Here is a 15428-nt window from a genome sequence, read left to right as displayed (position 1 = left end):
TTGGGGCTGAGATTAAGAGCATAGGCAATGAATAATTAACTTAACAAAAGGAGAAAATATAAGGAGCTCTACTTGTTAAACATATTGAAAAAATAATATAATGAATAGGAAGTTGGTCATCATAAAGGAAATCATAGAATCATACAATGGTTACACCATAGGAGGAGGCTATTTGGCCCATTGTGTCCATGCTAACTCTCAGCAAGAGCAACACACCTAAGCCTATTTTCCCACCTTTTCCCGGTAGTCCTGCAAACTTCAGATAATTATCTAATTTTCTTTGGAAGGCTTCAGTTGAATCTGCCTCCACCAAGTTCCCAGGCAGTGCATTCCAGATCCTAATCACTGATTGTGAAGAAAAGCATTTCTTCATGTCACCGTTGCTTCATTTGCTAATCATTGTCCTCATGTTCTTGATCCTTCCATCAACAGATGTTCTCCTTATCTGCTCTGTCCAGACCATCAATTTTGAATACCTTTATCAAATCTCCTCTTAATCTTCTCCCCTGGTTAGGTTGATTGGCCATGATAAAATTGCCCCTTAGTGTCTTGAGATGCATAGGTTAGAGGGATTAGCGGGTAAATATATAGGGATATGGGGGTAGGGCCTGGGTGGGATTGTGGTCGGTGCAGACTCGATGGGCCAGATGGCCTCTTTCTGCACTGTAGGGTTTCTATGATTCTCTCCAAGGAGAACTGCCCCAGTTGTTTCCAGCTATCTGTGTAACTGAGGTTTCCCATTCCTGAAACCATTCTTGTGAATCTTCTCTGTACCCCCTCTAATGCTTTCACATCCTTCCCAATATCCTTTTCCAACTAAGGCCAAACCAGTGTTTTATACAAGTTTATCATAACTTTCTTAATTTTATGTTCTGTGCCCCTCTTAAAAAGCCCATGATCCACTATGCTTTATTAAGCATTTTCTCACCTGTGCACATATACCCCCAGGTCTCTCTGCTTCAGCACTTTCTTTAGAATTGTATTCTGTATTTTATATTGTCTCTTCTCATTCTATCAACCAAAATGATTATCAAGGTTCTCTGTGTTCAATTTTATCTCCCACTTGCTTTTGCCCATTCCAACAGCTTCTCTCTGCTCTTTAACATTATCTTCCTATTATGTCACAACACGTCCAAGTTTCGTGCCATCCTAAAATTTTGAAATTGTGTCCAGCGCACCCAAGTCTAGATCATTAACATATATCCCAAAAAACAGGGTCTTAATTCTGATACCTTGGGAAGCCCATTTTACACCTTTCTCCAGTCTGAGAAATTAATATTCACTACTGCCACTCAGCCAATATCATATCCTTGTTGCTACTGTTCCTTTTATTCTATGGGTGATGCATTTTGGAAGTCCCTGTACACCACACCAAGCACATTACCCTCATTAACTCTCTCTGTTGCCTCAAAGAGTTCAAGCAAGATAATTAAACATGATTTGCACTAAACAAATCTGTGCTGGTTTTCCTTAATTAATCCACTTATGCTTAAGTGACTGTTCATTTTATCATTAGTTATCATTTCTAAAAGCTTTCCAAACACTGAGGTTGGCCTTTGGTTGCTGGGCTTAATCTTACAACTGTCTTGGAACAAATATATAACAATTGCAATTCTTTAGTCCTCTGACATCAGCCCTGTATCTATGAAAACTTATGACCAGTACCTCTAAGTTCTGTCCTTAATTCTGTCAATATCCTTGGATGTATCTCATCCAGCCTGGTGACTTATCGGCTTTAAGTGAAAACAGCTTATCCAATATTCCCGCTTTACCATTTTTTAGCCCATCTGGTATCTCAACTACCTCCTCTTTCACTCCGAAATGGGCAGCATATTCTTCCTTTGGGTAAGACAGAGGCAAAATACATTTAGTAACTCAACCGTACCCTGTCTCTATATGTAAATTCCCTCTTGATCCTTAGTCAGCCCCACTTCTCCTTTTATCACCCTTTTACTACAACTTGCCTCTGGGAGACTTATATTCCTTTTTATGTTTGGTGCCAGTTAATTTAGATGGCAGGATGATAATGTAGGTGAGACGGGCTGAATGCGAAGTTCAGAGAGGAAGTGAGAAAATAAATAAAAGGCCGAAGTAAAAGGTCTGAGAAGGCTGGCCATTAATATAAAAGGAAATGCAAAAGTCTTTTATAGTACAAGTGTATAGATAGTAAAATGGTAGTAAGAGGAGGGTTGGGGTTGATGAGGGATTATAAATGATACCTACACCTGGAGATAGAGGGCATCGCTGAGGTATTGCATTTGTCTTTACCAAGGAAAAAGGAAAAAGGTGCTGTCAAAATCATAGTGAAAGAGGAGATAGTTGAGGTACTGTACGGGCTAAAAATTGATAAACAGGAGGTACGAGAAAGATTGACTGTACTTGAAGTTGATAAATTACCAGAGCTGGATCAGCTGCATTTGAAGTTGCTGAGAGAAATAGGGGTGGAAACTGCAGAGATACTGATCATAATCTGTGGCGTAGAGAGCCACAGTAAGAAGCTTAACAACACCAGGTTAAAGTCCAACAGGTTCACAGCAAGAAGTTTAACAACACCAGGTTAAAGTCCAACAGGTTCTCTCCACTCACAATGTTTGTATCTTAAAGACTTGATTAGCTGTAAGTATTCGCATTCCAACCATTATTCTGTAAATTGAGTTTATGTCTTTATATGCCCTGTTTGTGAACAGAATTCCCACTCACCTGAAGAAGGGGCTTAATGCTCCGAAAGCTTGTGTGGCTTTTGCTACCAAATAAACCTATTGGACTTTAACCTGGTGTTGTTAAACTTCTTACTGTGTTTACCTACTTATATAGCCCAGGATCATATATACCTTTTTAACTTCTCTCTCAACCTGCCCTATCACTTTCAATAATTTGTGTACACATACCCGTATATCAATCTGTTCTTATACCCCTTTTAGTATTGTACTCTTTATTTAATACTGTCCTACCAAAATGTATCACATCGTATTTCACTGCATTAAATTTCATCTGCCATACGTCTGCCCATTCCACTAACCCAACTGCATCCTCTTGAAATCTCTCACTAACTTTTCACAGTTCACAATACGTCCAAGTTTTGTGTCATCTGCAAATTGTGCCATGTGCAACCAATCTACAAATCTTGTCGTGCAGTGGGTAACATCTCTGTCTCTGAGCCAAAAAAACTCCAGGTTTGACTTCCACCACATAACTCGATGGCCAAGGAAGGTACCCAACAGATTGACTTTCAACCTGCAAATCTTTCCAATACACACCAATGGAAGGCAGTTAGAGCAGGAGATATTCCTGGTCAGCCATTTGATGAAATTAATTTTGGAGCCTCTAACATTGCTATTTATAGTTCCAGACTACAGCATTGTCACCGTTGCAAAACTTGGAAGTGAGAAAGCATTTACAAACAATAATATGGGACAAAATCACAAGTCATTTGGACATTTGTGAATGTTTTAGAGAAGGTGCGAGAAAGATTTATGAGAATGGTTGTTCTCCTTAGTAATGAGAAGGTTGAGAAAAGATTTCAAAATCATATGTGGTCTAGATATAGTAAACAGAGAAAAATTGCTCACTTTAATAGAAGGATCGAGAACCAGAGCTCACGAATTTAAGATGATTGGCAAAGAAAAAAGGACAACATGCGGAAAGCTTTGTAGGCAGCTATTTGTCTGAAATGCACTGCCTGGAAGGGTGGTGGAGGAAGATTCAACTGTGGTGTTTGAAAGAGAACTGGACAGGATCCATGGGTCAAGCAAATTGACAACATATTTGATAACAATTTACCTTCGATATCCCAGTGTTTTGATCCAATAAAATTTTCTGACGTCGCTTTTGTCTTGAAATTTGCATTGGTGAGAGGCTCTGAGGATCCAGCAATGTCTTTGTGAAGGTATCTTCAGTTTTTTCATCTTTACCTTGGGACCTGAGATATATTAAGTACATGAAGAACCTATGCTTTTAACATATGGAGCACTATAATTGAAAATTGGAGACTGAGAATAATGCTTCTTTGCTGGGGGAAGGTAGCATAGTGGTAATATTGCCGGTCTAGTTGTCCAGAGCTCTGGAGACATGAGTTCAAACCCACAAAGAAAGCCGAGGGAATTTAAATTCAATTAATTCACCAACTGGACCAAAGTGCTAGTCATGTTAATAATGACCGTGAAACCAACAGATTGTCATAAAACCCATCTGGTTTACAAATGACCTTTGGGGAGGAAATCTGCCATCCTTACCCAGTCTAGCCTATATGTGTCACCATACACTTAGCAACAAAGGGATTTTACATATGGCCAGTTTTGGCAGACTCTGCGACAACAGCGATCATGCCCAGCTTGAAGAAAAATCTCAACAATGGCTCCTTGGATTGACTGCCCGCAGAGTTCCCTTGCTCACTTGAAGTCACAAATCTGTCAAGTTCTGGCTTTTGCTTTTTCTCAGCTGAATTTAGAAGTCACGATTTTCCCGGATTATTCAATTAACTATTTTTCTCCATTTTGGAGTAAGCTCTGACTCGGGGATTGAAGTTTACTTAAAGGTTTTTTTTTCCAATCTACACTTCTGACTTGTTGTAGCCTGGAATTTTAAAAGATTTAGCACTCCCCACATAGGTCTGCGGACTTTGCATTCTGGGCTTAAAACTGGACTTCTAAAGGAGATTCAATGGAGTCTTCTGCTGCAGTAAGAAATTTTAAATTTCTGCTATCAGCTTCCAAGTCTTTCCTTGGAGCTTTTTGCTGACAATTTTCCCTTGGCCACTCTGCTTCTGGAGCTTCTTTTCAGGTCAAACTGCTTTGCTGAATTCCTTCTCAGTCTTTCAGCATTTTCATTTTTCTCTGCATTTTCTGCGAGCTCTTGGGGTTTTTCAGAAGCTGCCACCATGTTGTAGGATCTTGGTTACAGTTCAGGAGGTCTGAAGAGGTCTGCGTAGACATACATGTGCTAACTGTAAGTCTTTACTTACTTACCCTTAGAATTATTTTGCATTAAAGATTACAAGTTGGGAGCTGTCTCCATGCTTGCTGCCATGCTTGACTCAGTCCAACACCAGACTGATAATGGGTCTGAGTCAAGTGCTCACCTACTTCACTTGTGAGTGGTACACTATTCAGTCCCATTAACCCTAACGGTGCCAGACTCTTATACTACATGGATGACAGCCTTCAGCTCTTATCTAAGTATTGAGACTCCAGAGATGTTTCTCGGGTGATTGATTGCAGTCTCGGTGGTGGTCACCGCCTTTGATGTTTCATGCTGGAACTGGATAGCTGCTGGCCATATGATTGGCTGGTAGGACTTTCCTTTAGGACTAAGACACTCCCCCAGAAGAGGGACTTCCCCAGATGACGTGGAAAGCCATCAAGTGACTCAATTAACAGTCTGGTGGTTTTAAAATCAAGTGGGGGTTTTCTGGCCCGGCATATATATGGCCTGGTTTGTGACTTTTCAGCTGGGGGAGCTGGCCATTTCCTCCACAAAGATTTCTGGCTGCTGGCTACATTGGTTGGCCTGCTGGACAGTTTCCTGTCAGTGTCAAGTAGGATAGAGGAATCTTGTTGCAAGTTGTCACAGGGCATCACAGAGAGCTCTCCTCTCTGCAGCTTCCACACCATTTTCTCTTTTTGTCTCAGACACAGCGGTACTGCCACTGGAACCATCATACCTGCGGCAACCTTTGTGTGGCCAGACCACCTACTCCTCTGCTCTCCCTGTGAATATACAGCAACAGCACCTTCTGCATGCAGCAAATTGCCGCAACACTTTCAAAAACTCTCCAGAGCACAATGAGACACTTTGCAATGTTAGAATTAAAGACGTCTTCTCTGCAAAGATGGGTGCATGATCCACCTACCACACTACTCAGCTGCCACCATACCCACTTGCTACCCTACCCACTTACCTCACCTATTGTTTTCCATAAGTCATACAGTGTTGTAGCAGGATTTCTAACAGAGTTAGGCATGCCCATGCATGCTTAGATTTTTAAATGTTTTTTGTGGCATGTTGAAAATGCAAGCAGAAAGAATAGTCAATTTTCAATGGCATGTTGATCGGCAGTAATTAACACTTACTGTGGGATGACCAAAACTTTTTTGTGGTGAGTTTAATTTATATCTACCACACAAGCACAGCAACCTCACATCATTCAATGCATTTCAGTGGTGAGTCATTGAGATGCTGTTCACAACAAACTAATTGCAGAACAGCACAATTCAAGCAGCGGCTTTTGGATATTTGAGTTTAACCCACCTATATTTCACTTGAAATTTATGTCCCATTTTTACATTAATAATAATCTCACTTTTATTTTGACCGAAAAAATCTGGGTCATTATGTCTCCCCTGAACATTTTTAGTGATTTTGGAATATTATAATCTTATTGAAGATCCTTGTCTTATTGATTAGCTTGGATTGAAAAAGAATTATTACTCCTTAAGGAATTGTGTTGTAAAATATTGCATATAATGAACTTAAAAGAATCAAATATCTTTCTCATCTAGATTTAGATCTAATTACTTTCAAATAGGATGGATATTGGAAATCTATATTTGCAAAGTATGATACCTAGTTTTGGTTTCTAATTAGAAGTATAACTGAACACCTAATGCCATTTATCACAGAATTTATGTATACTGCAGTATTCTGAAACACTGGTCAACTGTTCAAGTCTTGTTCTATTTCATCAAGCAACATTGACCAGCCGATGCTGGATGCTTTAGAGTGGAAATGATGTGGAAAAGGGAGATAAGCAGACTTTCACTGAGGTTGACTTGGTTTGAAGATGACAGGCCCGGTAAAGGGAGATTGCAAATAAATGTATTCAATACGGCAGACACAGCTACAGAATATCTGAGGCATGCAGATTCACATATAATATTCCAGGATGCAGCTGCTGATTGCCCAGTCACCTGACCAATAATGAGACCTGAAGAGGTCAATTTGTCATTGAAAGCTGAGGAAATGTCCACTTGGCTCCAGTTAATCGTGTAAGGCAATGGATGGATTAACCCTAGCTGGACAAATTGGAGGAAGTTACCAATATTCTGCATTGCTGAATTGCAGCATTAGACATATACTGGGTTTCATTAAGCCTTAACTCGACAATCAGTACTCATATATTTTAAATTAAGATAAATGGTGTGTATTCCTATGGGAAGAAACTGCATATTCCATTTCAGGCAAATAAAAACCCAACCTGTGGATTTCCCAGCTGTTTGAAGTTGAAACAGTTAAATACATAGGTTTTTATAAAATCAAAAAAATCAAGCAACCATGGATAAACATTGGATGATTCAGACTATAGCAGGAAAAGCCTAATCAATTTTATTGGTTTAACCTTTTGGTTGGGTGCCTATTATGTGGTTGCTAATTTCCCAATAACAACATGGGGCATGGTGGCACAATGCTTAGCACTGCTGCCTCACAGCACCAGGGACCCAGGTTTAATTCCGACCTTGGGTGACTGTCTGTGTGGAGCTTGCACGTTCTTCCCGTGTCTGTGTGGGTTTCCTTTGGGTGCTCCAGTTGCCTCCCACACTCAACAATGTGTGCGTTAGGTTGATTGGCCATGCAACATTGCCCCTTAGTGTCAGGGTCAATATACGGTGATAATGCCTGGGTGGGATTGTTATCGGTGCAGGCTGGATGGGATGAATGACCTCCTTCTGCACTGTAGGGATTCTAACATATTCCAACATCAACAATGAACAATGAATGTTTTTGATAGTTTTTTGTCTGTCACAGTACAGTTGTCAAATGCATATTTACGAACAGAACTTCTGGCATTTGCTCAGAAAAATTCAAATTATTTGTTACAACAGGCCCCCCTAGATGAGGTTCCCCCAATTTGTTAGCCCAGATAAGATCCCAAAATTTGTTAACTTCTGGAGGGGATACACTTGCAATTGTTATGCCCCAGGTGAGAAGGGATGAACTGGCCCCCTTACTTTATTCAACACCCTCGGTTGACTAGGGTAGCCAACAAGGTTAAACTAAAATGGGTCCCTCCCTTTGTAGATACCTTTACCCACTTACCTCACCCTATTGCTTTCTGTAAGTCATACAGTTGTTGTAGCAGGATATCTAATAGAGTTAGGCATCCCCATGCATGTTTAGATTTTTAAAACTTTTGTGTGGCATGTTGCTGAAAATGCATGCGGAAAGAATAGTCAACTTTCAATGGCATGTTGATTGGCAGTAGTTAACATTTATTGTGGGATTACCAAAACCTTTTGTGGTGAGTTTAATTCATATCTACCACACAAGCACAGCAATATTTATGTTTTAAAAGGAACCAATTTAACCAGGCGTTCTTGAGTTAAAGAGTGAGCTTATTAGCTATTAAACGTGAGGGAAATTATAAAGTACTTGTATATACATTCATACAGATGAAAACTGAGTCCAAAGGTAAGTGAAAAATATATGAATCAGTCTTCGAATTGTCCGTGAGGAGAAGATGGTGGAACGCTGTAGCCTTTGCAATTCATGATTCCAGTAACACTAACTTCAGCAGGTGACAGTCAGTTTTGAGATTCCAGTGTTCTGCGGTTTAGCTGAGAATCTGACCTGTTTCCTTTTCAGTCGTGGTTTTGTTGACTTGGCTTGCTTCATCAATCAGAGAGAGAATTATCTACAAAGTTTTGCAGGGGTCTGCTGCCGTCTTTCTTCCTGTATTACATAGTGACACAACCAGCACTAGTCAGCACTGACCAAGTTTTGCACCTGGCTTTTAGCCCAGTCTTTGTCTATTCCTGGAAGGTGAAATTCCACAAACTGGCCTGGGACATTGCTCACAGCATATTATTTCTGCTGAGATGATAATTATCTCCCATTATCTTCACAGAGGATGGCAGTTAGTTTCTGTATGTTTTTTGGGCTTTTGCTGTATTCCTGTCTGGAAACTGCAGCCACTCCATCTCCATCAATGTCTCTCTCTCTTTGTGTAACCCAGCAGCAATTCCGCTAGTGACTGAATTTATCTCCTCAGTTATCTTTGGCCTTCTATGTCCACTTTAAAATCACATGTCTCATTCAGTACGTCTGTACATATTTCAGGGTTTTTCTGGAACGATGTATTACCCTCCTTCTCGTGTAGCTGTTTTTACCTCTTGTCAGTTCCTTCAAGGCCGCAGCGTACAACTGCTGCAAATAGGCCCAAAGAAAGGAAAACCAATGTTGGTGGACGATCTACGTACTTACAATTTTGTCAAACTTAACTCACAAATGAAACCACTCTCAAGATTAAAATGCTGAATTAGTTGCAAAAGTGCTAAACTTATTAACAAATTCAATAGCTACACAGCTATCTGAAAATAAATGCCATACTGTGATTATACCCTTTTTGGTTTAGAATGATAATGCAAATCAGCATTAATCGCACATGAAATCATGATGAGCTTATAACAATCATTACGTGTTACAAAATATTTTATAGTATCGATTTAAGAAATTTGTTCACTACTAGATGTAATTTTCATGTTTCATTAGACAATTCTCATGATGTAAATGATGTATAAATTAGTTGGGCTTAAATCGATTTAACGTTTTTCTTTGAACGCTGCATTACCTTTAATGTACATTAGCCTGCATTGCATAGTGTGCTAAAATATACAATTTATTTTCAACTCCTCCTATTAACTAAATATCACTCCACGCATGAATTCTGGCATACAATAATACTCCTACTCAGAGAGTCAAGACAAGCTGAGCTAAATTACCACCTTCTGTGCTGTAATATCCTGATTTCACAAAAACGCAGGCAAGAATAAGTGAGTAGAAAAAGAATACAATCTCAGTTGAGGAAAAAGTAAAATTCAAGAACAAACTAAGACGAGCACAGGGAGAAATGAAAGACAAATAAAATGAAAAGCAGTCACAAATAACTTGTTTTCGTAATTTACTATATAAACTGGGTGCACTGAATGGGTGATGTCTATTATTTACACCAGTTAACATCTTACAAACGGTGATAAAGTGGTCCCCTCTTGAATCGCTGCTTAGGTTTCTGCTGCCTCATTAAAAGACTCAAAGTGCAGAATTTTTCGGCAGTGGCAAGATCGTGCTGTGACTGGGAGTGAGTGACAGTTCCACTCATAGGCAGGATGGCTATCGGTAACTGCAATACTATATTCTGCATCCTCTCCTTTCTTTCTCCCCCATGTACTCTACGGACAGTATGTTTTGTCTGTAACAGCTCGCAAGAAACAATGCTTTTCAACACTAAATCGATTTAAGCCCAACTAATTTCTACATCATTTACATCATGAGAATTGTCTAATGAAACATGAAAATTACATCTAGTAGTGAACAGATTTCTTAAATTGATAAATAATAAATCGATTCAATTCAATAATCTTTTCAAATGCTTGTACAGTTTAGATTATCATTGTTCTTTAACTGACATGCACACACAAGACTAATCCCAAATAAAAACTAAAAAAGGAAGATGATCTAGGTTGGACTGATCTGTAGTATCTTTGACATGCAAAATACCATTTGCATTTGGTCACCAGATACCTAACTAGTTATCTACATTTCAAAATATATTACTTCTCCCCAGCATAATTTAATCAAAAATTGAACTTGAATTGATATTTAAAAATGTCTAAACTTATCAGCAGATTTCCACTTCTGCCAAGTACACTGAACGCAGAAGACGTAATGAGCTTAAACAGTTCATCATTATGGATGTACTGTCTTTCTATAGTAACAAATGTGCTTAAAAATGTTATTAGCTCATTAAATTTTAATCCCTTGTAATGGTGCATACATCCCAAGGGTCACACAGTCACATTAATATAAAATGTATATGTTACATAAGTTTCAAATTTGTTGTAATTGTTGTTAGAGAAACAGAAGAACGAAATATGAAGTTAGTTTGGCAATAAGATAACAGCTTAATGATTTGGCTCATTTTCAACAACATACACTTAGATAACACCTTCAGCAGACTAAAAGATCCCAAGGTATTTGTTTCACAAACGCAGAAAATAATGGGAGATCACAGAAATTAAAGAAGATGGATCAGAGAAGATGACAGAAAGCAAGATTGGCGGGCTAGCTGCTGACTACCTGAATGTATTACTTAGATAAGATTAGTATCAGAAGTATGCAATGGTAAACACACACGTTCTAAGTGTAGATCATAGAATAGAATCATAGAATTCCTACAATGCAGAATGAAGCTATTGGGACCATCGTGTCTGCACCGACAACAATCCCACCCAGGCCCTATCCCCTTAACCCCATGTATTTACCCTGCTAATCTCCCTGACACCAAAGGGCAATTTAGAATGGTCAATCAATCCAACCTGCACATCTTTGGACTATGGAAGGATACTGGAGCACCCAGAGGAAACCCACACAGACACGGGGAGAATGTGTAAACTCCACACAGACAGTTACCAGAGGCTGGAATTGAACCCGGGACTCTAGTGCTGTAAGGCAGCAGTGCTAACGACTGTGTCACCATGCCACCCAGGTGTAAGAAAATTTGGAGTGGAAATCATTGGGGAGGGAGGTGGGTAGTTCGTGTACCTTTCATGTTAATGACACTGGATAAGCTGGGGTCTGTCACGATGGTATTAGGTATTCCCAGTTCACCACTTAAATGGCAGTTACCATTGACACACTTAAAGAAGGAAGCATATATTGGACACCATGATTAAATCCTGGCTGAAATTGGTCCTAATGCTTTTCCATTTTTTTTTCTGTAACAAGCATTTCCAGAATGGTCAATGGACAACATTTTAGATTTAAATTTGGAGTCTTTGGTTATTATTTATACTTGTGGTATATTGTGGTAAGGTGTTAGTGATTGTTTCCCACCCTGCCGGTCCAGCCAGGATGGGTGCATTGTTGTGCCAAAGTGGCATGGGTATTTGTTCAAAATATCAAAATTCACCCATACCAGGATTTCTGATGGGGTAAATATCAGAAACAGACAGACAGAGGTCCAAGGAACTGCCTGGAATCTCAGGGTTCAAACCTATGATAGTACCAAATAAGTTGAATACCATGCAGTTATTTGAATTAATTTGTACTAATATTTGTACTAGCTTGAAATTGCTTAATTCAAAATAACTTTGCCCTAGTTTTATTGTGGCAATAAATGGACTAATTGATAATCTTCACAAAACAGCAAATGATTCAATGTTTCATTTCTTCATCCACCACTTACCTAACATTCAGTCCTGGAGGAGAAGCCCCAGTAATAGTACAAACACAAGGCTTTGAGTTAAACTGTGAGATGAGGAGTTGCACCCTAATTTGAGCCGTAGCACGATCAGCAGGTGTGTATGTAACAACAATATCAACTTGTCCATTAGCTGGTATTATTCCTGTGTGATAAATGAAAGACAAATACATTTACATTTATAAAAATGCTACATTTCTTATAATATGCACAATCTTTCTTATTGTTTGAACACAAACACTGGGAATTTTATGGGGCACCCTCCCAATTGGCCTGCGTAACTTTGGATAGTGGGTAAACCTTAATTCCAGTGCCTCCTCCATTGTTGCTGGCTACAGTATCATCAATGGCCACTGCTCCTGGTGGCACTGCTGGTGGCCTGCCAATTAGTCGGCAGCTCTTTCAGCTCTTAAAGGGTTGAAAGCCCCGACGCCAGGCAGTTAATTGCCTGAAATGCATTGCGTTGATTCTTGAGAAATGCTGATGGGGTTGCCCATGGTTTTCTGGTCTACCTTTGGGGCCACCATCATTAAATTCAGCCCAGTATCTCTGTTGAACTCGCTGCCAAAGTTACTGTAGCCAATTTAGAGACGTCCACAGGAAATTTCACAGAATTTGCCAGTGCAAAGGGGGCAATTCAGCCCATAATGTCAGCACCAGCTGTCTGAATGAGAAATTTTCTTCGTGCCACCCCCCCTCCCTCCCCCCCACACACCCACTCTTCCCAATAACTTCGCAGATTCTTCCTTTTCAAAAAATAGTCTAATTCCCTTTTAAACGCCTTGATTGAAGCTGCCTCCACCACTCTCCCTGGCAGTGCACTCCAGACTTCAATCACTCACTGTGTGAGAAAGACCCCCCACCACCACCATCCCATATCGCCTTTGCTCCCCCTGCAAACCAACCCAAATCTGTGCCCTTTTGTGCCCGATCCCTTTATGAATGGGAACAGTTTCTTCCTATCACTCTAACCACACCCTTCATGATTCTGAACACCCCCAACAAATCCCCTCCCAACCCTCCTTTTTCCAAGGAAAACAGTCTCAACCTCTCCAATTCATCCTCACTTCTGAAGTTTCTGATCCCTGGAATAATATTCACAAATTTCTTCCTCACCCTTTCCAAAGCCTTCATATCCTATATTGCCATTGTGTTACAGAAGGAGCTCAGCAGCTGCACTAAGTTTTCAAAACATCTGTGCTCTAAGCCGTCAGATGATCCATCATGACTTTGGCACCTATCATGGAGGAACACTAAAACATAATAGGAAATGATAAAGGAAACTCCAAACTGAAAAAGATTACAAAAATATGCAAGAGGCAAACCATGGGTGAGTTTTGTCCCTGCAAACAGAAAACTACTTTAAAAATGTTAGAAAAACTATGGGGATGCTTTTCTGGGGCCACTAGTCGGAATTCCCAATGGTTCGTTGAATCGGGCGTGAGGACTGGGCTTCAGTACATTGATGATTTTTAAAATTCCTTTAACATTTAAATATGAATTATTAAATTAACGAAGAAATTCGTAGAGGTGTTTGCGGTAGCTACCATTAGCAATGAAATGATATGATACCTGGTCTGGCCCATGTGACTCCAGACCCACAGCAAAGTGGTCGACTCTTAATTGTGCTCTGATATGGCCTAGCAAGCCACTCAGTTCAAGGACCAATTAGGGATGGGCAACAAATGCTGGCCCAGCCAGTGAAGCCCAAATTCCATGAAAGAATAAAAAGAAAGGTACTGAAAGTCTGTTGAAAGGGAAGGAGATTTGGATTATTAACTGCACAAATGTCTAAAAGTCCACAACCAGTAAGTACCAAGAAGCCCAATCAAAAGTTATGAAGAGTATTAGGAATAATACTTTAAACAATTCAATTTAAAATAAAAAGCAATATGGCGTTCTTGGACAAGATTTATTTAATCCCATTGAGAATATTTTGTTCAGATCATATTGCCTCATATATTTAGATAATGTGCGCAGGAAAAGGTTTCAAGCAGGTTGATGGCTAATTCAAAAACCGTTAGGCATTACAATAGGCTCAAGGATCTGCATCTTCAGTCTGTAAAAGCATAAAGCCTTGATCAAAGTATTTAAAATAATGATCAGACTGCATGCACATGGTTAGATTATTTTAATTAGATAGGAAGAATAAGGAGGCCGGTTATGTGAGAATGGAATCATGTTCATTGTCGGGAGGTTTTATATTTCCAATGGGTCACTGACCTCTGGAATAGGTTGCCGACTTCTGGAGTGGAGGCACATTTGCAATAAACTTTCAAATGGGAGCTGATGGAAAACCTAGAGGAGATTGATATGAATGCATACTATGTTTGACAGGATGTATGGAAATGCAATGCAATCTCCTGCAACTGATTTTTGTTTGTCTTCAGGGACCGGAGAATAATTTTCCTTAATTCCAATTTCCCCCGTATTGCCCTGATATTTCATTTTCAGGGTTTGTTTGTCTCCCGTAGAACATTACCTGGATGTTGCTAGGTGAGGAGTATTGAGGCCATGTTGCCTGACCACAACAGAGCAGACTGGGACAGACTTGATGGATAAGAGGGTATTTTCTGTCCATTATTTGTATGTTTGCTTGAAATAAAAGATCACTTGCTGAAATTGCAAATCTATTTCCCTGCATTGTATACACAGTATTTCTTACAGCTGAAATTAAATGAAGTAAGCAACTCTGAAACCTAAAAGTAGCCTAAAAATATTTCAAATATGTATTCTTTTATGTAAAAAAAATGTATGAATCCTTAAGATGATTCTGTTCATTTCTTCAAATACATATATTGAGAATTAATCAACAAGCAATTAGAATGTGTTAAAAGGTGTAATTTTCTTTGCTCTTTAGGTAATTTTCTTTGTTCTTTAGAGGATTATGGCCCCCGGAGGATAGGGGGTTTTAGTTCAGTCTCGCAGCATGGTCGGTACAGGCTTGGAGGGCCGAAGGGCCTGTTCCTGTGCTGTAATTGTCTTTGTTCTTTGTGCGTAATTGACTATAATATCAAATAGTATATTAGGTCAACCTTTTGCATGGTTAGTTTAGTTCTCCAGCAATGAACTGTTGACTCTATTGGTTATTTGCAAGCTTACTTTCTTAGTTCCTGTACATTTGTTGAAAGAATGCTGAACATATTCAGGGACAGTAAGGAATCATTTTTATTATTTTTTAAACTTAAGAAGAACTCAAAGTCTAGAGTTGCAGCAAAAGTTTTAACTCAAATTTCCA

At 39.4% G+C, this 15428-nt stretch overlaps 1 protein-coding gene across 1 annotated transcript in view; it reads right to left on the bottom strand.

Moving 5' to 3' along the window:
* cfap221 (cilia and flagella associated protein 221) overlaps positions 1–15428 on the bottom strand; it is a 109078-nt gene that overhangs the window by 67983 nt on the left and 25667 nt on the right. The window contains exons 7-8 of the mRNA XM_078229169.1: positions 12176–12335; positions 3781–3919 (exon numbers count right to left, since the gene is read on the bottom strand). Of these exons, the coding sequence (XP_078085295.1) occupies positions 3781–3919; positions 12176–12335 (299 nt within the window). The remainder of the gene's footprint in view (positions 1–3780; positions 3920–12175; positions 12336–15428) is intronic.

The sequence above is a fragment of the Mustelus asterias genome, chromosome 14, assembly GCF_964213995.1.
Source record: "Mustelus asterias chromosome 14, sMusAst1.hap1.1, whole genome shotgun sequence".
Classification (NCBI taxonomy): domain Eukaryota; kingdom Metazoa; phylum Chordata; class Chondrichthyes; order Carcharhiniformes; family Triakidae; genus Mustelus; species Mustelus asterias.
Note: the sequence above shows the minus strand (reverse complement) of the source record. Positions and strands in the feature narration are given on the sequence as shown.